Source organism: Oncorhynchus clarkii, chromosome 33, assembly GCF_045791955.1.
Source record: "Oncorhynchus clarkii lewisi isolate Uvic-CL-2024 chromosome 33, UVic_Ocla_1.0, whole genome shotgun sequence".
NCBI lineage: Eukaryota > Metazoa > Chordata > Actinopteri > Salmoniformes > Salmonidae > Oncorhynchus > Oncorhynchus clarkii.
The window spans coordinates 21,763,672-21,786,124 of NC_092179.1; the positions used below are offsets into that span (position 1 = coordinate 21,763,672).

Consider the following 22,453-nt stretch of genomic DNA (forward strand, 5'->3'; position numbering starts at 1 on the left):
CAAATATTGTTATAACCTTTCTTATCAGAATACAGAGTATAGCCATGATGACAAATTTAAATGAAAGCAAATACAATATTTGTCGAAATACATGATTTATATGATAAAATGAAAAATATTTAATATTGAACGCGTCATATGCTGCACATTGATTGCGCACATTTTCAACACCAGGGATCATCAGCTAGATTCAGCCATGGGCCATTTTATTCTTGAGATGGTCTTGGGGGCGGAACATAATAAAAACGTTTTTGTAGACTTCAAATTGACCGCAAGAAGCCTAAACATATATAATATTTGACTAAAACAGAATCATTTCAAACCTTGATTACAGTTGGGAACATTGGGTGCCTTCTTTCGGATGGGACATTAAAACTGGAGTCCTGACTCTGTGGCTAGTCAAAATCCCATGAAGTTTATTTTAAGAGTATGGGTTTTCACCCCGGTGTCATGGCTAAATTCCCAACTTGGCCACATTCCATCATGACCGCCTAATCATCCCCCTCATTCCTAATTGGCATCCATCACTCTAATTGGCATCCATCACTCATAACTTCTCCACCTGATAGCTGATGTGTGGTGAACGTTCTGACACAAAAATGGTTGCTCAGTCCGTAGATAAGTGCTATATAAATGTATATTTTTTTTGGTATACAATCACATACGTGGCGGCAGGTAGCCTAGTGGTTAGAGCGTTGGGCCAGTAACCGAAAACCTGTCCTTCTGCCTTGGAACAACGCAGTACGCGGCCCCGGTAGGCCGTCATTGTAAATAATAATTTGTTCTAAACTGACTTTCCTTGTTAAATAAATACAAAATATGAGTGTGAATACTTTGGGACATATTTCCAAAATTAAAATCAATTGGAGCTGATTTCCTGGTGTTTTACAGTCTTTTATGTCCAACAATGAAAATTCAGAAATCTTGGGGGGGTCAAATAAAACTACATTTGGTCCGCGGGCCTCTACTTGGGGAACCCTGCTCAATGTCTCTAAGCAAAGAAGACAGGAACCATGAAAAGATGTTGAAGTAAGACACGGAACATCCATACCCGACGGACATAGTTCCATCAATAACATCTACGGCTACGTCCGCTTTTGATTATTTTGCTCCAGCATTATGTCGTTTTATTACCTAGATAGATAGCTATTAACTTAGTTGTACAACTACAATCAGTATTTTCGTTGGTGGAAAGGAATCATACAGTACGGGTGCTATATGGTGTGAAAATCTGACTTTATTTTAGACTAATTTGTTAGCTAACTATGTTTGATAGCTAATCTGGCTAGCAAACTAAACTAACATTAGCTTGGGTTAACGGCAGCAAATCGACGCGCCTTGGTCCCAGGTACTTCTGCAGACTGCTCACCCACTACTTAGCTAGCTAGCGAACGTAGCAATGAAGTGTTTTAATTGGTCTAGAAACTATCTGGCTAGCTAACGCTACTAAGTAAATCTAGCTATACAAGTTAAGTAAGCAAGCTAGCTAACGACCGTTATCCTAACGACATTGCAGGGGCCGGGGTAACTTATCTTAGCCAACTAACGTTAGCAAGCTAAATCTATAGCTATAGGACATTGTCATAGGGAATGTTTCTCTAGCCTAGTTAGCTACAGTATATATTAGCAATGTAAATTGGTGTCTACGTATGCTGTAGCTAGCTAACGTTACTGGTGGCTTGCTCTTTTCATCTAAATTAAGAAGAGATGGTATCTTAACACCAGACTCAATTTTTCCTCCGATCACCTCTGCAGAACTCACACAGGGCTGAACCAGAGATGAAGATGTTCTCAGTCTCCCACAAGACGGCCTTCGTGGTCGACCACTGCCCTTACATGGCAGAGTCCTGTCGGCAGCAGGTGGAGTGTGACGTGCTGACAAAAAGCCGTGGTCAGGGCATGATCCCGCTGGCCCCAGTGTCCAAGTCCCTGTGGACTTGTGCTGTGGAGTGCTCCATGGAGTACTGCCGCATCCTCTATGACGTTTACCCCCTCAGGAAACTGGTGAGTCCCTCCATCCCATAGCCTGGCGGTCTAGTCTGTTTTAGCCAAGGTCAGAACAGAGTATAGTCTATCTGTGCGGTTGCCAACTCGTCTGTGTTCATTCATATTCCGAGTTGGGCACAGCACATTATATTGCTTCAGTGGTTATGTTTCAGATCAACTACATTGTGAGTGATTCAGAGTTCCATATTCTGAACAGCTGGAGGCAAGAGGACCAAAGCACTCATGAGGTACTTTATTTCCATCTTCGCGAGATGGATGCTTATTTATCAACAGGGAATCAATTTTGCTTAGAATCATAGAATTAGTGATTTACAATCCATTGTTGAAAGTCTACACCTTTTTGTTTTTGCACCACTCACGACACTACTACCAATCTTATTGTCTCATTTTGAGTTTAACCAATCCTGTCGAGATTGAGGTTTTGTTGTAATGTATGGTTGACTTAACCTTCTTCCCTTTGTATGCATGTGATAGCTCATGTCTGCTCTGGCAGCTGTGGGTCCACCTAACCCGCAGGAGGACCCTGAGTGTTGCAGTGTCCTGCACGGCCTGGTGGCAGCGGTGGAGTCACTGTGTAAGATCACTGAGTACCAGCACGAGGCACGCACCACCCTCATGGACACGGCTGACAGGGTGGCCAACAGGGGACGCATTATCTGCCTCACAAACGCCAAGAGGTAAACATGAACATAGTTAATAAACCTGTTTATTTCTTATAATACCATTTTTTAAGGGATAGATCAGCTATGAAATTAACAGAAATATTTGATACTATCAAATAACATTACTTGAATAATTTCAAATCCCCTTTTATAAAGTACCAGTCAAAAGTTTGGACACCTACTCATTCACAGGTTTTTCTTTATTTTTTACTATTTTCTACATTGTAGAATAATAGTGAAGACATCAAAACTATAAAATAACACATATGGAATCATGTAGTAACCAAAAAAGTGTTAAAAAAAATCTAAATATATTTTGAGATTTTTAAAACCTTTGCCTTAATGACAGCTTTGTACACTCTTGGCATTCTCTCAACCAGAAATTACCTGGAATGCTTTTCCAACAGTCTTGGAGCTCCCACATATTCTGAGCTGCTTTTCCTTCACTCTGCGGTCCAACTCATCCCAAACCATCTCAATTGTGTTGAGGTCGGGTGATTGTGGAGGCCAGGTCATCTGATGCAGCACTCCATCACTCTCCTTCTTGGTCAAATAGCCCTTACACAGCCTGGAGGTGTGTTGAGTCATTGTCCTGTTGAAAAACAAATGGTAGTCCCACTAAGCGTAAACCAGATGGGATGGCGTATTGCTGCAGTAGCCATGCTGGTTAAGTGGGCCTTGAATTCTAAATAAATCAGACTGCCACCAGCAAAGCACCATAATGCCTCATCTTCCATGTTTTACAGTGAGAAATACACATGCGGAGATCATCTGTTCACTCACACCATGTCTCGCAAAGACACGTTTCCACTGGTCTAATGTCCATTGCTTGTGTCTTATTGGTGTACTTTAGTAGTGGTTTCTTTGCAGCAATTCGACCATGAAGACCTGATTCACACAGTCTCCTTTGAACAGTTGGTGTTGAGATGTGTCTTGAACTCTTGAACCCATTTATTTGGGCTGCAATTTCTGAGGCTGGTAACTCAAATGAATTTATCCTCCGTAGCAGAGGTAACTCTGGGTCTTCCTTTCCTGTGGTGGTCCTCATGAGAGCCAGTTCCATGATAGTCTATGATGGTTTTTGTGACTGCACTTGAAGAAACTTTCAAAGTTCTTGACATTTTCCAGATTGACTGATCTTTTTTTATTTAACCAGGTAAGTTGACTGAGAACACATTTTCATTTACAGCAACAACCTAGGGAATAGTTACAGGGGAGAGGGATGAAAGAGCCAATTGTAAACTGGGAATGATTAGGTGACCGTGATGGTATGAAGGCCAGATTGGAATTTTAGCCAGGACGCTGGGGTTAACACCCCTACTCTTAAAATAAGTGCCATGGGATCTTTAGTGACCACAGAGAGTCAGGACAGCTATTTAACGTCCCATCCGAAAGATGGCGCCCCACACAGGGCAATGTCCCCAGTTACTGCCCTGGGGCATTGGGATATTTTTTTTAGACCAGAGGAAAGGGGGCCTCCTACTGGCACTCCAGCACTTCTTCCAGCAACATCTGGTCTCCCATCCAGGTACCAACCAGGACCAACTCTGCTTAGCTTTAGAAGCAAGCCAGCAGTAGAATGCAGGGTGGTATGCTGCTGGCTTATGTCTTATTTTTTTTATTTTTTTTTATTTCACCTTTATTTAACCAGGTAGGCTAGTTGAGAACAAGTTCTCATTTGCAACTGTGACCTGGCCAAGATAAGGCATAGCAGTGTGAACAGACAACACAGAGTTACACATGGAGTAAACAATTAACAAGTCAATAACACAGTAGAAAAAAGGGGAGTCTATATATACATTGTGTGCAAAAGGCATGAGAAGGTAGGCAAATAATTACAATTATGCAGATTAACACTGGAGTGATAAATGATCAGATGGTTATGTACAGGTAGAGATATTGGTGTGCAAAAGAGCAGAAAAAATAAATAAATAAAAACAGTATGGGGATGAGGTAGGTGAAAATGGGTGGGCTATTTACCAATAGACTATGTACAGCTGCAGCGATCGGTTAGCTGCTCAGATAGCAGATGTTTGAAGTTGGTGAGGGAGATAAAAGTCTCCAACTTCAGCGATTTTTGCAATTCGTTCCAGTCACAGGCAGCAGAGAACCGGAACGAAAGGCGGCCAAATGAGGTGTTGGCTTTAGGGATGATCAGTGAGATACACCTGCTGGAGCGTGTGCTACGGATGGGTGTTGCCATCGTAACCAGTGAACTGAGATAAGGCGGAGCTTTACCTAGCATGGACTTGTAGATGACCTGGAGCCAGTGGGTCTGGCGACGAATATGTAGCGAGGGCCAGCCGACTAGAGCATACAAGTCGCAGTGGTGGGTGGTATAAGGTGCTTTAGTGACAAAACGGATGGCACTGTGATAAACTGCATCCAGTTTGCTGAGTAGAGTGTTGGAAGCAATTTTGTAGATGACATCGCCGAAGTCGAGGATCGGTAGGATAGTCAGTTTTACTAGGGTAAGTTTGGCGGCGTGAGTGAAGGAGGCTTTGTTGCGGAATAGAAAGCCGACTCTTGATTTGATTTTCGATTGGAGATGTTTGATATGGGTCTGGAAGGAGAGTTTAGAGTCTAGCCAGACACCTAGGTACTTATAGATGTCCACATATTCAAGGTCGGAACCATCCAGGGTGGTGATGCTGGTCAGGCGTGCGGGTGCAGGCAGTGAACGGTTGAAAAGCATGCATTTGGTTTTACTAGCATTTAAGAGCAGTTGGAGGCCACGGAAGGAGTGCTGTATGGCATTGAAGCTTAAAGTAATGGTGGACTGTCATTTCTCTTTGTTTATTTGAGCTGTTCTTGCCATAATGTGGACTTTACCAAATAGGGCTATCAAACACATTAAGAAGGAAAGAAATTCCACAAATTAACTTTTGAGGCACACCTGTTAATTGAAATGCATTCCAGGTGACCTCTTGAAGCTGGTGGAGAGAATGCCAAGAGTGTGCAAAGCTGTCATCAAGGCAAAGGGTGGCTACTTTGAAGAATCTCAAATATAAAATATATTTTGATTTACTACGTGATTCCATTTGTGTTATTTCATACATTGTTGAAAATAGTACAAATAAATAAAAACCCTTGAATGAGTAGGTGTGTCCAAACTTTAGACTGGTACTGTATATATATATATACAGTGCCTTGCGAAAGTATTCGGCCCCCTTGAACTTTGCGACCTTTTGCCACATTTCAGGCTTCAAACATAAAGATATAAAACTGTATTTTTTTGTGAAGAATCAACAACAAGTGGGACACAATCATGAAGTGGAACAACGTTTATTGGATATTTCAAACTTTTTTAACAAATCAAAAACTGAAAAATTGGGCGTGCAAAATTATTCAGCCCCCTTAAGTTAATACTTTGTAGCGCCACCTTTTGCTGCGATTACAGCTGTAAGTCGCTTGGGGTATGTCTCTATCAGTTTTGCACATTGAGAGACTGAAATGTTTTCCCATTCCTCCTTGCAAAACAGCTCAAGCTCAGTGAGGTTGGATGGAGAGCATTTGTGAACAGCAGTTTTCAGTTCTTTCCACAGATTCTCAATTGGATTCAGGTCTGGACTTTGACTTGGCCATTCTAACACCTGGATATGTTTATTTTTGAACCATTCCATTGTAGATTTTGCTTTATGTTTTGGATCATTGTCTTGTTGGAAGACAAATCTCCGTCCCAGTCTCAGGTCTTTTGCAGACTCCATCAGGTTTTCTTCCAGAATGGTCCTGTATTTGGCTCCATCCATCTTCCCATCAATTTTAACCATCTTCCCTGTCCCTGCTGAAGAAAAGCAGGCCCAAACCATGATGCTGCCACCACCATGTTTGACAGTGGGGATGGTGTGTTCAGCTGTGTTGCTTTTACGCCAAACATAACGTTTTGCATTGTTGCCAAAAAGTTCAATTTTGGTTTCATCTGACCAGAGCACCTTCTTCCACATGTTTGGTGTGTCTCCCAGGTGGCTTGTGGCAAACTTTAAACGACACTTTTTATGGATATCTTTAAGAAATGGCTTTCTTCTTGCCACTCTTCCATAAAGGCCAGATTTGTGCAATATACGACTGATTGTTGTCCTATGGACAGAGTCTCCCACCTCAGCTGTAGATCTCTGCAGTTCATCCAGAGTGATCATGGGCCTCTTGGCTGCATCTCTGATCAGTCTTCTCCTTGTATGAGCTGAAAGTTTAGAGGGACGGCCAGGTCTTGGTAGATTTGCAGTGGTCTAATACTCCTTCCATTTCAATATTATCGCTTGCACAGTGCTCCTTGGGATGTTTAAAGCTTGAGAAATATTTTTGTATCCAAATCCGGCTTTAAACTTCTTCACAACAGTATCTCGGACCTGCCTGGTGTGTTCCTTGTTCTTCATGATGCTCTCTGCGCTTTTAACGGACCTCTGAGACTATCACAGTGCAGGTGCATTTATACGGAGACTTGATTACACACAGGTGGATTGTATTTATCATCATTAGTCATTTAGGTCAACATTGGATCATTCAGAGATCCTTACTGAACTTCTGGAGAGAGTTTGCTGCACTGAAAGTAAAGGGGCCAAATAATTTTGCACGCCCAATTTTTCAGTTTTTGATTTGTTAAAAAAGTTTGAAATATCCAATGAATGTCGTTCCACTTCATGATTGTGTCCCACTTGTTGTTGATTCTTCACAAAAAAAATACAGTTTTATATCTTTATGTTTGTGGCAAAAGGTCGCAAAGTTCAAGGGGGCCGAATACTTTCGCAAGGCACTGTGTGTATGTATATATATATATATATATATATAATATATATATATATATATATATATATATATACTTTTTTTTGTATTATTCCCCTACCCCCCTCTCCCCTAGTTGGAGGACCTGGGGAAAACATTACAATTCTATATATACACTGAGTGTACTTTACATAGACCAGGGATCATCAACTGGATTTAGCTGCAGGCCAATATTTTTTATTTTTTTATGTTCAGGGGGCTGGAACATAATTACAAATAATATATAGACTGCACATTGACCGCAAGAAACTCAAACAGAAGTCTGAAACATAAACACTTCAAACCTTACTGATTTTTGTATACAATTACATATTTCTATTATGCGTGGGAATACTTTGGAACAGATTTCCAAAATTAAAATGACGGAGATGATTTCCTGGTCTTTTATGTCCAAAAATATTTTTGTAACTTTTTTTTTTTACTGTTCATATAATTTTTGGGGTCAAATTACATTTGTCCCACGGGCCGGCAATTGGGGAACCCTGACATAAACTGATCAAGTGAATCGAGGTGAAAGCTATGATCCCTTATTGATTTCACTTCATGATCCACTTCAAATCAAAGTTTATTTGTCACGTGCGCCGAATACAACAGGTATTTCACCTTACAGTGAAATGCTTACTTACAATGATGCGAGAAAAAAAAGGTGTGTGTATGTAGGTAAGTAAATAAATTAAACAACAGTAAAAAGACATTTTGAAAAAAGAGTAGCAAGGCTATATACAGACACCTGTTAGTCAGGCTTATTGAGGTAGTATGTACACGCAGGTATCGTTAAAGTGACTATGCATATATGATGAACAGAGTAGCAGAAGTGTAAAAAGAGGGGTTGGCAGGTGGTGGGACACAATGCAGATAGCCCGTTTAGCCAATGTGCAGGAGCACTGGTTGGTCAGGCCAATTTAGGTAGTATGTACATGAATGTATAGTTAAAGTGACTATGCATATAAGATAAACAGAGAGTAGCAGCAGCGTAAAAGAGGCATTGGGGGGGCACACAATGCAAATAGTCCGGGTAACCATTTGGTTACTTGTTCAGGAGTCTTATGGCTTGGGGGTAAAAAACTGTTGAGAAGCCTTTTTGTCCTAGACTTGGCACTCCGGTACTGCTTGCCATGCGGTAGTAGAGAGAACAGTCTGTGACTGGGGTGGCTGGTGTCTTTGACAATTTTTAGGGCTATCCTCTGACACTGCCTGGTGTAGAGGTCCTGGATGGCAGGCAGCTTTGCCCCATTGATATAATGGGCCATACGCACTACCCTCTGAAGTGCCTTGCGGTCGGAGGGCGAGCAATTGCCGTACCAGGCAGTGATGCAACTGGTCAGGATGCTCTCGATGTTGCAGCTGTAGAACCTTTTGAGGATCTCAGGACCCATGCCAAATCATTTTAGTTTCCTGAGGGGGAATAGGCTTTGTCGTGCCCTCTTCACGACTGTCTTGGTGTGTTTGGACCAATCTAGTTTGTTGTTGATGTGGACACCAAGGAATTTGAAGCTCTCAACCTGCTCCACTACAGCCCTGTCGATGAGAATGGGGAAGTGCTCGGTGCTCCTTTTTCTGTAGTCCACAATCATCTCTTTAGTCTTGGTTACGATGAGGGATAGGTTGTTATTCTGACACCATCCGGCCAGGTCTCTGACCTCCTCCCTATAGGCTGTATCGTCGTTGTCTGTGATCAGGCCTGCCACTGTTGTGTCGTCAGCAAACTTAATGATGGTGTTGGAGTCGTGCCTGGCCATGCAGTCGTGGGTGAACAGGGGGTACAGGAGGGGACTGAGCACGCACCCCTGGGGAGCTCCAGTGTTGAGGATCAGCGTGGCAGATGTGTTGCTACCTACCCTCACCACCTGGGGACGGCCTGTCAGGAAGTCCAGGATCCAGTTGCAGAGGGAGGTGTTTAGTCCCAGGATCCTTAGCTTGGTGATGAGCTTTGAGGACACTGATGTTGAACGCTGAGCTGTAGTCAATGAACAGCATTCTCACATAGGTGTTCCTTTTGTCCAGTTGGGAAAGGGCAGTGTGGAGTGCAATAGAGATTGCATCATCTGTGGATCTGTTTGGGCGGTATGCAAATTGGAGTGGGTCTAGGGTTTCTGGGATAATGGTGTTGATATGAGCGATTACCAGCCTTTCAAAGCACTTCATGGCTACGGACGTGAGTGCTACGAGTCTGTAGTCATTTAGGCAGATTGCCTTTGTGTTCTTGGGCACAGGGACTATGGTGGTCTGCTTGAAGCATGTTGGTATTACAGACTCAATCAGGGACATGTTGAAAATGTCAGTGAAGACACCTGCCCGTTGGTCAGCACATGCCCGGAGCACACATCCTGGTAATCCATCTGGCCCTGCAGCCTTGTGTATGTTGACCTGTTTAAAGGTCTTACTCACATCGGCTACGGAGAGCGTGATCACACAGTCATCTGGAACAGCTGATGCTCTCATGCATGCCTCAGTGTTGCTTGCCTCGAAGCGAGCATAGAAGTGATTTAGCTCGTCTGGTAGGCTCGTGTCACTGGGCAGCTCGCGGCTGTGCTTCCCTTTGTAGTCTGTAATAGTTTGCAAGCCCTGCCACATCCGACGAGCGTCGGAGCCGGTGTAGTACGATTCAATTTTAGCCCTTTATTGACTCTTTGCCTGTTTGATGGTTCGTTGCAGGGCATAGTGGGATTTCTTGTAAGCTTCCGGGTTAGAGTGCCGCACCTTGAAAGTGGCAGCTCTACCCTTTAGCTCAGTGCGAATGTTGCCTGTAATCCATGGTGTCTCAAGTTATGTTCTCACCGTTCATAAACCCAATTCAATTAATTACTCAGCCTGAAATCCAGAATTTGTAAGAAACTGGTTGAAATGAATCAGACGGAGGCCCAGCTACGATAGTCAGAAAGTTTATTTACGAGAGCGCGCTGCTCTATTGTACAAAACAACACACATTCACAAACATCCACACACACATTCACACTAACACACTCACACACATTCACACTAACACAACCATACTCACACATTTTCTCACCAACCTTACCACACAATGTCCTGCTACCCAGCCGACAAAGATTAGGGGATTCCGTGAGACTTACTCCCCCTCCTCCCTCAAGATAGGGAGACTGGAAAGTACTCTGTGGCCCCAGCCAAGGTCGGCACTGAATCTTGCTCAGACAGTCTGTCTGTTATTCAAATAAGGTTTGTAGACATATTGTACAGACTATGGTCATACATCATTCAAATCAATTTCATACTCATACGATTATACGGCTTCAGGGTGGATTATTCTAGTCATTCATAAATTCCATCAACTGGTTGGGGTATGTATGTACAGTCACTGTGGGGACGACGTCCTCAATGCAGTTATTGATAAAGCCAGTGACTGATGTGGTGTGTTCCTCAATTTTATCGGAAGAATCCCGGAACATGTTCCAGTCTGTGATAGCAAAGCAGTCCTGTAGTTTAGCATCTGCTTCATCTGACCATTTTTTTATAGACAGAGTCACTGGTGCTTCCTGCTTTAATGTTTGCTTGTAAGCAGGAATCCGGAGGATAGAGTTATAGTCAGATTGACCAAATGGAGGGCGAGGGAGAGCTTTGTACGCGTCTCTGTGTGTGGAGTACAGGTGATCTAGAATTTTTTTCCCTCTGGTTGTACATTTAACATGTTGATAGAGGTTTGGTAGATTTAAGTTTCCCTGCATTAAAGTCTCCGGCCACTAGGAGCGCCGCCTCTGGGTGAGTGGTTTCCTGTTTGCTTATTTCCTTATACAGCTGACTGAGTGCGGTCTTAGTGCCAGCATCTGTCTGTGGTGGTAAATAAACAGCCATGAAAAGTATAGCTGAGAATTCTCTAGGCAAGTAGTGTGGCCTGCAGTTTATCACAATATACTCTACTTCAGGCGAGCAAAATCTAGAGACTTCCTTAGATTTCGTACACCAGCTGTTGTTTACAAATATGCACAGCCCGCCCCCCCTCCTCTTACCAGAGTGTGTTGTTCTATCCTGCCGGTGCAGCGTGTATCCCGCTAGCTGAATATCCATGTCGTCATTCAACCACGATTCCATGAAGCAAAGGATATTACAGTTTTTGATGTCCTGTTGGTAGGATATTCGTGATCGTACCTCGTCTAGTTTATTGTCCAATGATTGCACACTGGCGAGTAATATTGACGATAACGGCAGCTTTCCTAGTTGTTTTCTGCGGGTCCGGACGAGGCATCCGGCTCTTCGTCCTCTGCGTCGCTTCCTTTTGCGAATAATTGGGATGTCTGCCCTGTGGGGTGTTTGGAGAATATCGTGTGAGTCCCGCTTGTTGTTGTTGTTGAAGAAATCTTTGTCTAATCCGAGGTGAGTGATCGCTGCCCTGATATCCAGAAGCCCTTTTCTTCCGTAAGATACGGTTGCAGAAACATTATGTACAAAATAATGTACAAATATCGCGGGAAAAAAAACACATCATAGCACAATTGGTTAGGAGACCGTAAAACGGCGGCCACCTCCTCCGGCGCCATTTTGGTATCAATCAGTGTAGATCAGGGCTCTCCACACTGTTCCTGGTGAGCTACTGTCCTGCAAGTTTTCTCTCCAACCCTAATCTAGCACACCTGATTCTCATAATTAGCTGGTTGATAAAATGAATCGGTTAGTTACAACGGGGGTTGGAACAAAACATACAGGAGGGTAGCGCTCCAGGAACAGGGTTGTGGAGCCATGGTATAGATGAAAGAAGGAAGGATTGATAAGCCTTGAGACATGGATTGTGTATTCGTCATTCAGAGGGTAAATGGGAAAGACAAAATAGTTGTGCCTTTGAACGGGATATGGTAATTGGTGCCGGTTTTAATATTTCCTTTTGCAATACATTCTTCTATTTTACTGTGAAGACTTACAAAGGTCTTGAACCTCTCTGTTTGTACCAAGATTTCCCTTAAAATAAATACTCATATTTACCAATGATTGATGCTGGTTTTCCCAGATCTCCTAACAGTACTGTTTGTAGGTCCCTCTGAACACAGACATTAACCACTCTAGGACCTGTCTCCAAAAGCGAGCCACCGAAGGACCGTACCAAAAGAGATGATTTATTGATTCTGTTAAACCTGGCTATTAATTGAGAACCTGTAGATACTGAAGTAATGCCCATCTTTGAAGGCATCCATGGAAGTCCTAATGGGGTATTGTGTGTTTCTGTCTGTTACACAGTGACACCCATGTGCGAATGCTGGAGGACTGTGTGCAAGAGACCATTCTAGAGCAAAACAAGATGGCAGCAGGCTCAGACAGGTATGAGAGATTGAGAAGAGAATAACACTGTTTTTACACTCTTTAGTGTGGATAAAAGATTAACTCTAAACTCTAGAAGTCAGATTTTTGATGGTAGAATTCAAATGGATTTAGAGGAGGAGACTTGTTAGACTGGGTTAATTTCATTGGGCATCTTAGAAGGGCTTTGAGAGGATCCTAAGGAAGTGTCTTGAATCCTCCCGATGCATTCCAATGTGTCTCTGTGTTTCAGACTGATGTCTATCCAGCAGTGTGAGCTGGTGCTCGTCCACATCTTCCCTCAAGGAGAGGACACCCTGGTCTCAGATCGGCCAAAGAAAGAGGTACGTTTAAACCTGCTCAGGGTTGCATTAAATTGACTCTGTTTTCACCTAGTCTAAAACACACTTTGTCATATCAACGCATACTTAATCTGATGTAGATAAAATATACTGTTAGTATCCTGTTAACGTGTGCTCATTTCCACATGCTGTAGTTACCAAGTTCTATAGAGATGCCATACAATAAAACATGTCATGCTACTCTGTTAGTGTTAGTCCTACGTAGTCCTCCTCTGTACCGACAGGTCTCCTCTCTGCTGACCAGCGAGGTTCACAGTGTGCGGGCAGGGAGGCACCTGGCCACAAAACTCAACATTCTAGTGCAGCAGCACTTTGACCTTGCCTCCACCACCATCACCAACATCCCAATGAAGGTACGTCTTCTGTCCTCTAGCTCTCCCAAAGTTCAGGCCTTCACCAGCCCCATCTATAACCTTTCACCCTTTTCACTGACTCCCACCCATTACTTCCTTCAGGGCTGTGTCCCAGCAGTCTTGAGTTAACTATTGTCCCGCCTCCTTCATGTCATGACTGATGTTAGATTAGTTATTTAAGGAATAAGGTGGGCTATTTTTGACGGCTGGACGAGTTTTTGAAAAGGGCGACGTCCCGTCTGCAAAATGACCTATCCTGACCCGCCCACTTATTTTCTCTGCATCCACAAACCAACACATTACACATTTCTGTTGGCCCTTCCACCCAATGCACCTATCGCTTCACTCGCCTCAACCTTCTGATACCCTAACCTTGCCCCACCCCATCCTCGGGCCCAAAATGTCACAAACTTCCTTCTTCTTCCCCGTCAGCCATTTTGCACTATGATTTTACACACTGTTCTTTCTTCATCATCATGTTGAAATGACTCTTGGAACCGCTGCTGTTTTCATGCTGTATTTTCTGTTTTGCTAGCCCACATTAAATGTTTGCGAGCAGGTCAGTACTCTTAAACACACACCAAGAGGGACCGCAGAACGCAAGGCTGTGTGGATTGGTTTTGTCCATCCATCGGACACTCAACGGCCCTCACTTTTGATTGACCGCCGATTGTCCACGTTACATTCCAGCAGCCAATCAGAGTTGAGAGTGTTAGCATGTTTGGTGGATGAGAATGTACGCATTACGTGCCCTGTAGTTTGCCCCCCCCCCCCCCCCCCCCCGGCCTCATGTCCTGTCTGACTCCTTGTTGGTGCCTTCTCTACCTCAGAGTTGATTGGTCGCAGTCCCTCCTTGTAGTGTCTTGTTGTGGTCCTTTGTGCTGTGTTGAGTAGTACGTATTGGTATCAGACCACCCTCTGTCCCTCCTTTCCTTTCCCTCTCTCTTTCCTCTCTTTTTTTCTCTCATTTGAATAGTAAGTCATTTAGTCCTTAGCCATGATAGGCAGGTAGATGTAGACTTTCGCCCCAAATGTTTTTGTCCTCCATGTAGTCCCATGTTATTCATCTGGGTTAGAAAACATGTACAGCCCTTTTCACTGAAATACACGTCAGACCCTTAAACTTTAGACTGCAACAACCACAGCTGTCAATCTTCACATCACTGGAATCACCTTATAGGAAGAACGGAAGAGAGGGAGCCAGAGACATAGACGATGCTAAGATCAGTGGTTTATGCATTTGCTGGTACTTCTCGAACCCTTGTTGTTAACAAGAAAGCAGCCATGTTTGTTTGTCTTGATGGCAGCAGTGGATAGGCACTCACTACTGCAAGTAGGATAAGAGCGTCTGCCAAATGACTACAATGTCAATGAAAATAATACCTCGCTGATGTCTGTTTTTTTTTTCTCTTCCCCTTCTACTGTGGGTGTGAAGGAGGAGCAGCACGCCAACACGTCAGCCAATTACGACGTAGAGCTCCTGCATCACAGGGACGCCCATCTTGAGTTCTTCAAAAGTGGTGAGGTTTAAAAAAATAAATAATAATAAAATAATCTGTATTGTTTTGGCCACTAAGTTATTGTGGCTTTTAGTGGCTTGGCCATAAAACCACTACAGTAAACATTCAGTTCTCCCTTTCATCTCTCCTCTTTTTCTGTTGTTCAGGCGACCTGCACATGGCTGGTAGTACGAGTCGAGACAGTGGACTTAAGGAGACGGTTACTCTTAAGTGGTGCACTCCTCGCACCAACAGTGTAGGTAGGCACCATGAACCCTGGGAAACGTAGTTATTTTTTGTATGTTTGACGTCACGCTGAAAGTAAAGTCCCGGTAGAGGTGGGGCTTGAGTGATGTTTGAAATTATAAAGATAAAAGAAAAATGACTGAAAATATCCTTGGTATCGACACATCAAAATCCCAAGAGCATTTCATGTAATATTCTCCTTTGGCTTATCTGGATATTTCCCATCTTTCTTGCGTGTGTGTCTGTGTGTGAACTGGTGGCTCAGAACTGCACTACTGCACTGGAGCCTATCGGATCTCGCCTACGGACGTCAACAGCCGACCCTCATCGTGTTTGACCAACTTCTTGCTGAACGGTGAGCCTGAATATTTTTGCCCTGACCCCATGCCTCTACCACCTACCCTAAATGTTAATACTACTTGCATATGGTGAATACAAACAAATGTAGTTGAAATACAGATGGTGATTGATTGCATTGCAGGTCGCTCAGTGCTGCTGGAGCAGCCCAGGAAGTCTGGGTCAAAGGTCATCAGCCACATGCTGAGCAGCCACGGCGGGGAGATCTTCCTGCACGTGCTCAATAGCACCCGCTCCACCCTGGAGGACCCTCCCTCCATTAGCGAGGGCTGCGGGGGCCGGGTGACTGACTACCGCATCACTGTAAGCCCCTCCCACCTCTTCCTCCTCTACCACATTACTGTAAGCCCCTCCCACCCCGTCCTCCTCTACCCCATAGTGACTGACTACCACATCACTGTAAGCCCCTCCCACCCCATCCTCCTCTACCCCATAGTGACTGACTACCACATTACTGTAAGCCCCTCCCACCCCGTCCTCCTCTACCCCATAGTGACTGACTACCACATTACTGTAAGCCCCTCCCACCCCGTCCTCCTCTACCCCATAGTGACTGACTACCACATTACTGTAAGCCCCTCCCACCCCGTCCTCCTCTACCCCATAGTGACTGACTACCACATTACTGTAAGCCCCTCCCACCTCTTCCTCCTCTACCACATTACTGTAAGCCCCTCCCACCCCGTCCTCCTCTACCCCATAGTGACTGACTACCACATCACTGTAAGCCCCTCCCACCCCATCCTCCTCTACCCCATAGTGACTGACTACCACATTACTGTAAGCCCCTCCCACCCCGTCCTCCTCTACCCCATAGTGACTGACTACCACATTACTGTAAGCCCCTCCCACCCCGTCCTCCTCTACCCCATAGTGACTGACTACCACATCACTGTAAGCCCCTCCCACCTCTTCCTCCTCTACCCCATAGTGACTGACTACCACATCACTGTAAGCCCCTCCCAGCCCGTCCTCCTCTACCCCATAGTGACTGACTACCACATTACTGTAAGCCCCTCCCACCCCGTCCTCCTCTACCCCTTAGTGACCACTTCACTGTAAGCCCCTCCCACTCCTTCCTCCTCCACCCCTTAGTGCCCACATCACTGTAAGCCCCTCCCACTCCTTCCTCCTCCACCCCTTAGTGACTGACTACTACATCACTGTAAGGGGCAGAGGAGGTTTAGTCACAACTAATTGGAGTTAGTTTACAAATCTAATGCATATAAAATGTCAACGTGAAAACACACAAACAACAAATTGGTATAGCAGCTGTGTACTGTGTTCTATATAACAATGTGTACCTGTAATGTTTTATATTTACACTGTGTCTATGTAACTACCATGTTAACACTGGTAGGTATAAAAGACACTTATTCTAAAGTGGGACCAGAAGTTTTATACCAGTCTTTTTGGTGTGTCTGCTGCAGGACTTTGGGGAGTTCATGAGGGAGAACCGTCTGACTCCTGTCCCAGAGTCCCCAGACACTGAGGCTAGTGGGAAGCCCCCGGCGGAGAGGGCCAAAGCCCAGCTGGAGCGTTATACTCGCTATTGGCCAATGATCATCTCCCAGACCACCATCTTCAACATGCAGGCGGTGAGCAGGACCTTAGTCTTCCTTCACACACTGCACAGTTGTTCACCTTACAGCACTCAGTTTGTTTATTTTTCAACCGTGTGTGTAATTTTGTCTGTGTGTTCATTTTATGTGTGTGTGTTCCAGGTGGTTCCGCTGGCTAATCTCATAGTGAAGGAGAGTCTGAGTGAGGAGGACTTGCTGACCTGCCAGAAGACCGTTTACAACCTGGTGGATATGGAGAGGAAGAACGACCCTCTTCCCATCTCCACTGTGGGCTCCAGGGGAAAGGGCCCTAAAAGGTAGTCTGTCTCTGTGTGTGTGTGTGAGACAGTGAGAGACGGATGTTGTGACTTAGTGTCACACCTTGAGTGTTTAGGGGTGGGAACAGCGTATGTGTGTGTGTGTGCGTGTGTGTGTATGTGCGTGTATGTGTTTGTTTTTATGTGTGTGTTTGTATGTTTAGGATGTGTGCCGGAGAGAGTCAAAGTGTAACTGTGTCGCTCCCTGAGTGTTTGGAGGTGGGAACCGCATATAAGTTCAGTGTGTGTGCCTGGTCTCCTGTCCTGACTGGTTAATGTCTCCTCCGGGATTTAGGGATGAGCAGTACCGCATCATGTGGAACGAGTTGGAGACTCTGGTGAAGACCCACGTGGCTGGCAGTGAGCGACACCAGAGGGTTCTGGACTGCATCATCGCCTGCCGCAGCAAACCCCCCGAGGAGGAGGAGAGGAAGAAACGGGGGAGGAAGAGGGAGGACAAGGAGGACAAGGCAGAGAAGAATATCAACAAGGATTCAGAGGACAAGAGCTGGCAGGAGTCAGAGAGGTCAGGGTGACACAATACACATTTTGTTGGAACCACACCTGACCTACTGTTTTAAAAAACAGACCTGCATCCAATCAACTTTGTGATTCTGAAAAAAATTCTGTCCCAAAGGGTTCTTCTTTATTTTTCCTATTTTCTACATTGTAGAATAATAGTGAAGACATCAACACTATGAAATGACACATATGGAATCCTGTAATAACCAAAAAACTGTTAAACATACCAAAATATATTTGAGATTCTTCAAAGTAGCCACCCATTGCCTTGATGACAGCTTTGCACACTCTTGGCATTCTCTCAACCAGCTTCATGAGGTAGTTACCTGGAATGCAGAGGATACGTTCATTAGAGTTACCAGCCTCAGGAATAATGGCAGCCCAAATAAATGCTTCACAGAGTTCAATTATCAGACACATCTAAATATCAACTGTTCAGAGGAGACTGCGTGAATCAGGCCTTCATGGTCGAATTGCTGCAAAGAAACCACTACTAAAGGACACTAATAATAAGAAGAGATTGGCTTGGGCCAAGAAACATGTGCAATGAACATTAGACTGGTGGAAATCTGTCCTTTGGTCTAATGAGTCCAAATTTGAGATTTTTGGTTCTGGTAAAAAGAAAAATGCTATTGCAACCTCTTTGCAATAAGGAATTGAGCCCAAAAGCTCAAGAGAAGTTTCAAGTGTTTAATACCAAGGATACAGTCAGCTGAGTGCATACATTTAAAAAGTTCACAAAACATCTCATCTTCTTCCCTCCTTTTGGTCACCACCCTCTTGTAGGCTATACATTTTATGAACGCAATGAGTTCCCTCCTTTCCCCTGTGGAATGTCCATGGTCCTCTCGTTGTTTAGCTAGATGTCAGAATCACAACCCGTCCATCTTCATTGTCCTGGGCCTGACCCTGCTCTGTGATCCTAGGCAATTTTCCCTTATCTGATTTAGGTCAACAACCTTTCTGAATTAGCATACACACAGTTTCATGGCCTAAACTCCATTCATACTCACTAAACAGGATACAAACAAACTACAGTTTATCTTGAAACATGTTACATTTTAATAGAATCCATCAGTTCCAACCGCCGTGTCTTTGTGAGATGTGGAGTAGGTGAACAGATTATCTCTGCATGTGTGGTTCCCACCGAGAAGCATGGTGGAGGTGCTTTGAGGGTGCTTTGCTGGTGACAGTCTGATTTATTTAGAATTCAAGGCACACTTAACAAGCATGGCTACCACAGCATTCTGCAGCGATACGCCATCCAATCTGGTTTGCGCTTAGTGGGACTATCATTTGTTTTTCAACAGGACAGTTACCCAACACACTTCCAGGCTTTGTAAGGGCTATTTGACCAAGGAGGAGAGTGCTGCATCAGATGACCTGGCCTCCACAATCACCTGACCTCATCCCAATTGAGATGGTTTGGGATGAGTTGGACAGCAGAGTGAAGGAAAAGCAGCCAACAAGTGCTCAGCATATGTGGGAACTCCTTCAGGACTGTTGGAAAAGCATTCCTGGTGAAGCTGGTTGAAATATTGCCAAGAGTGTGCAAAGCTGTCATCAAGGCAGGGTGGCTACTTTGAAGAATCTCAAATATAAAACATATTTTGATTTGTTTAACACATTTTTGGTTACTACATGATTCCATATATGTTATTTCATAGTTTTGATGTCTTCACTATTCTACAATGTAGAACATAGCAAAAATAAAGAAAAACCCTTGAAGGAGTAGGTGTCCCAACTTTTGACTGGTACTGTATATACCAGTTTAGGATTTTATCCTGGTATTCTCCTGGTCACTGTGTCATACTGTGTTGCATTCTACCCCCAAGCCATAAGACTCCTGAACAGCAAATCAAAGGGATACCCAGACCCCTCTTTTACGCTGCTGCTACTCTATGTTTTTATTATATGCATAGTCACTTTAACTCTAACTACATGTACATATTACCTCAATTACCTCGACTACCCGGTGCCCCTGCACATTGACTCTGTTCAGGTGCGCCCTGTATATAGCCTCGCTTGTTATTTTACTGCTGCTGTTTTAATTATTCGTTACTTTTATTTTCCATTTTCTACTTTTAAATTTTTTACTTAAGATATTTTTTTAATAAGTGTTAACATCTTAAAGCATTGTTGGTTAAGGGCTTGTAAGTAAGCATTTCACTGTAAGGTCTACTACACCTGTTTTGTTCGGCGCATGTGACAAATAAAATTTGATTTGATTCCTTCACCAGGCTGAAGGGGGTGGTAGAGCGTGTAAAGGAGGAGGAGCAGGGGGGGTCGGAGGTCATAAAGGATTCTCCTGACTCGCCAGAGCCTCTCAACAAGAAGCCCCGTCTGGAAGAGATTCAACTACCTGAAAAAGCCAAAGGTGCATGCCCCCCCCCCCCCCTTCTGGTTGGTGTGGACCTTATTGTCCTCAGATCCATGATGTGACCTGGCATGTTTGTCCAATGCCACGTTCATGGTTATCATTGCAATGAGTAGTATTCTATTATTATTATTATTCGTTTTGTATCATCACTGTATTACCTTTTTTATTTAGAGACAATACGCTGATTAGGCGTGCCAGGTACCAGTATTGTTCCTTTCCACTGATCTTTCTGTCTCTGTGTGTGTTTTCGCCCTGTGGTTACAATGTAGGTCCGGTGTCCCTGCTCACCATGTGGACTAACAGAATCACTGTGGCCAACTCCAGGAAACACCAGGAGTTTGCCGGAAGGATCAGCTCTGTGAACAACAAGGCAGAGTTATACCAGCACCTTAAAGATGAGAATGGGTGTGTGATAATGTACTGGATATAACCATTCCCCACATCACAGTGTATTATAGCCCCTAGTTCTAATTAAGCAATAAGGCCCGAGGAGGTGTGGTGTATATAGCCAATATACCATGGCTAGTGGCTGTTCTTATGCACAATGCAACGCGGAGTGCCTGGATACAGCCCTTTAGCCGTGGTATATTGGCCATATAGCACAAACCCCAGAGGTGCCTTATTGCTATTATAAACTGGTTACCAAAGTAATTTGAGTGGTAAAGATACATGTTTTGTCATACCCGTGGTATACAGTCTGATGTACCACGGCTGTCAGCCAATCAGCATTCAGGGCTCGTACCACCCAGTTTATAATGTTTGATAGAGATGTTGTAGTTTGTTTTCTTGACTGAAATCTGATTGTCCCGTACCTGTTATGGAGTAGACGGCCTTATGATAAATAATTAGTTGACTTTGTTTCTACTGTTAACAGAATGGACCTCCACGAGAATGGGAAAGCCACCAGATGATGTGACCTGTCTCTATACAGGATGCACCCACTCCACCTTACCACAGCAGGAATATGAGCTTGGACCAGAGATCATGTCAATCTGAGGTGTATGGACTGTCCTCCCCTACTCTGTCCATACCAGGCATAGTTGAATGGATAGCAGTCAGACTTTGTAATTTTTAGAGTGATTTTTGTTCGTTTTCTACCCACGTTTGTATGGATAGGCTCACATATTGTGTGAAGCAATAAAGTTGTCAACAGGCAGTATTTTCTTTCTGTGCCGTTCTAGTTTTCTCATGGTTAGGTTAATGGTACGGTGACCGCGAATGGTTGGCATCAAGTCTCAAATATAACAAAATACTGTTTTGTCAATTTGGAAGGTCTTTGTCTGAAATATAGTCAAATCCAGCTATGATGGATATTGTATCTTAATTCTACTTTAAGATTCCTCAATGAAATGAAAAACAACCATTTTCATGCTTTATGTTGTACGTTTTGGTACATAAGTACAAATGTGTGTAGATTATCACAGCAATACAACGTTCCAGTATAAAAGACACATTTATAATTGCCCTCCTAAGATCCATTAATACTTTGTCTTCCAAAACGGTTGTGCAACACATTTGTCTCAACAACCCTCGTAGTGGCATGAGTAGTGTGTGTATGAATATGTCACAACCTCACTTCCAAGAATGGATTCATTTGTTTGTATGCTTTTCTTCTTTGGATTTGTGTTCCCACGGTCTGTTATGTGGGTATTGTGGTGGGAACTAGTATTGTGGAGGTGGGTGAAAAGACACTGGTCTTTGATAAGGCTGTCTGCCCTGGAGATATGTGGGAGAGAGATGCTCTCCACTGGCTGGTGAGGTGTTCAGCCACAACCTTGGGGGAGGTGGGGGTACTTCTGGTTGGAACAGGGGGGGCATCCTTGGCCTTATTGACCTCAGATCCATGGTGTGACCTGGGACAACCCCCTCTGAGGGCCAAATCGCAAGAGTCCTTACCCTCACACGGCTTCTACAGAAATAGAAAACTATAAATGTAACGGTGACTGCCAGAAAGAGACAGCAGACCACTAGTAGAGCTGTCAACACACTGGCCATCCAATGATAGGGGTCTGTCTGTCGCACTGATGCACCAGTGGGATCCGAGGCTGGGACGGTGTTGATAGAAGTGGGATATGGAGTACTGGGGGAAAGAGTGGGACTAGAGGCTATAGTTGTGGCAGTAGTTGGGCTGGAGAAACAGTCACGTCTGAAGCTCACAGGGCC

The 22,453-nt window shown here is 44.1% G+C and overlaps 1 protein-coding gene across 5 annotated transcripts; it reads left to right on the forward strand.

Annotated features, from left to right (window-relative positions):
- The first annotated feature begins 955 nt into the window (after positions 1–955).
- LOC139392885 (integrator complex subunit 13-like) lies at positions 956–21,446 on the forward strand. Of its 5 annotated transcripts, none has more exons than XM_071141204.1 (17): positions 956–1,029; positions 1,756–2,004; positions 2,160–2,234; positions 2,482–2,684; positions 12,633–12,713; positions 12,946–13,036; positions 13,279–13,407; positions 14,843–14,927; positions 15,074–15,166; positions 15,418–15,507; positions 15,634–15,812; positions 16,940–17,107; positions 17,234–17,388; positions 17,684–17,914; positions 20,151–20,287; positions 20,560–20,695; positions 21,165–21,446. In XM_071141204.1, exons 2-17 carry the CDS (start codon positions 1,780–1,782, stop codon positions 21,199–21,201), a joined length of 2,115 nt encoding a protein of 704 aa, XP_070997305.1. In that variant the 5' UTR covers positions 956–1,029; positions 1,756–1,779; the 3' UTR covers positions 21,202–21,446. The 5 variants fall into 5 exon arrangements, with proteins under 5 accessions (XP_070997305.1, XP_070997304.1, XP_070997302.1 ...); XM_071141203.1 differs by lacking the exon at positions 956–1,029 and adding an exon at positions 1,034–1,205; XM_071141201.1 differs by lacking the exon at positions 956–1,029 and adding an exon at positions 1,048–1,221.
- The last annotated feature ends 1,007 nt before the right edge of the window (positions 21,447–22,453 follow it).

What these genes read in the sequence shown, in the direction of transcription:
- LOC139392885 (XM_071141201.1), top strand. An exon ending in CAGATCGGCCAAAGAAAGAG is followed by an intron (nt 13,037 to 13,278) that starts GTACGTTTAAAC and finishes CTGTACCGACAG; the next exon opens with GTCTCCTCTCTGCTGACCAG. An exon ending in TCACCAACATCCCAATGAAG is followed by an intron (nt 13,408 to 14,842) that starts GTACGTCTTCTG and finishes GTGGGTGTGAAG; the next exon opens with GAGGAGCAGCACGCCAACAC.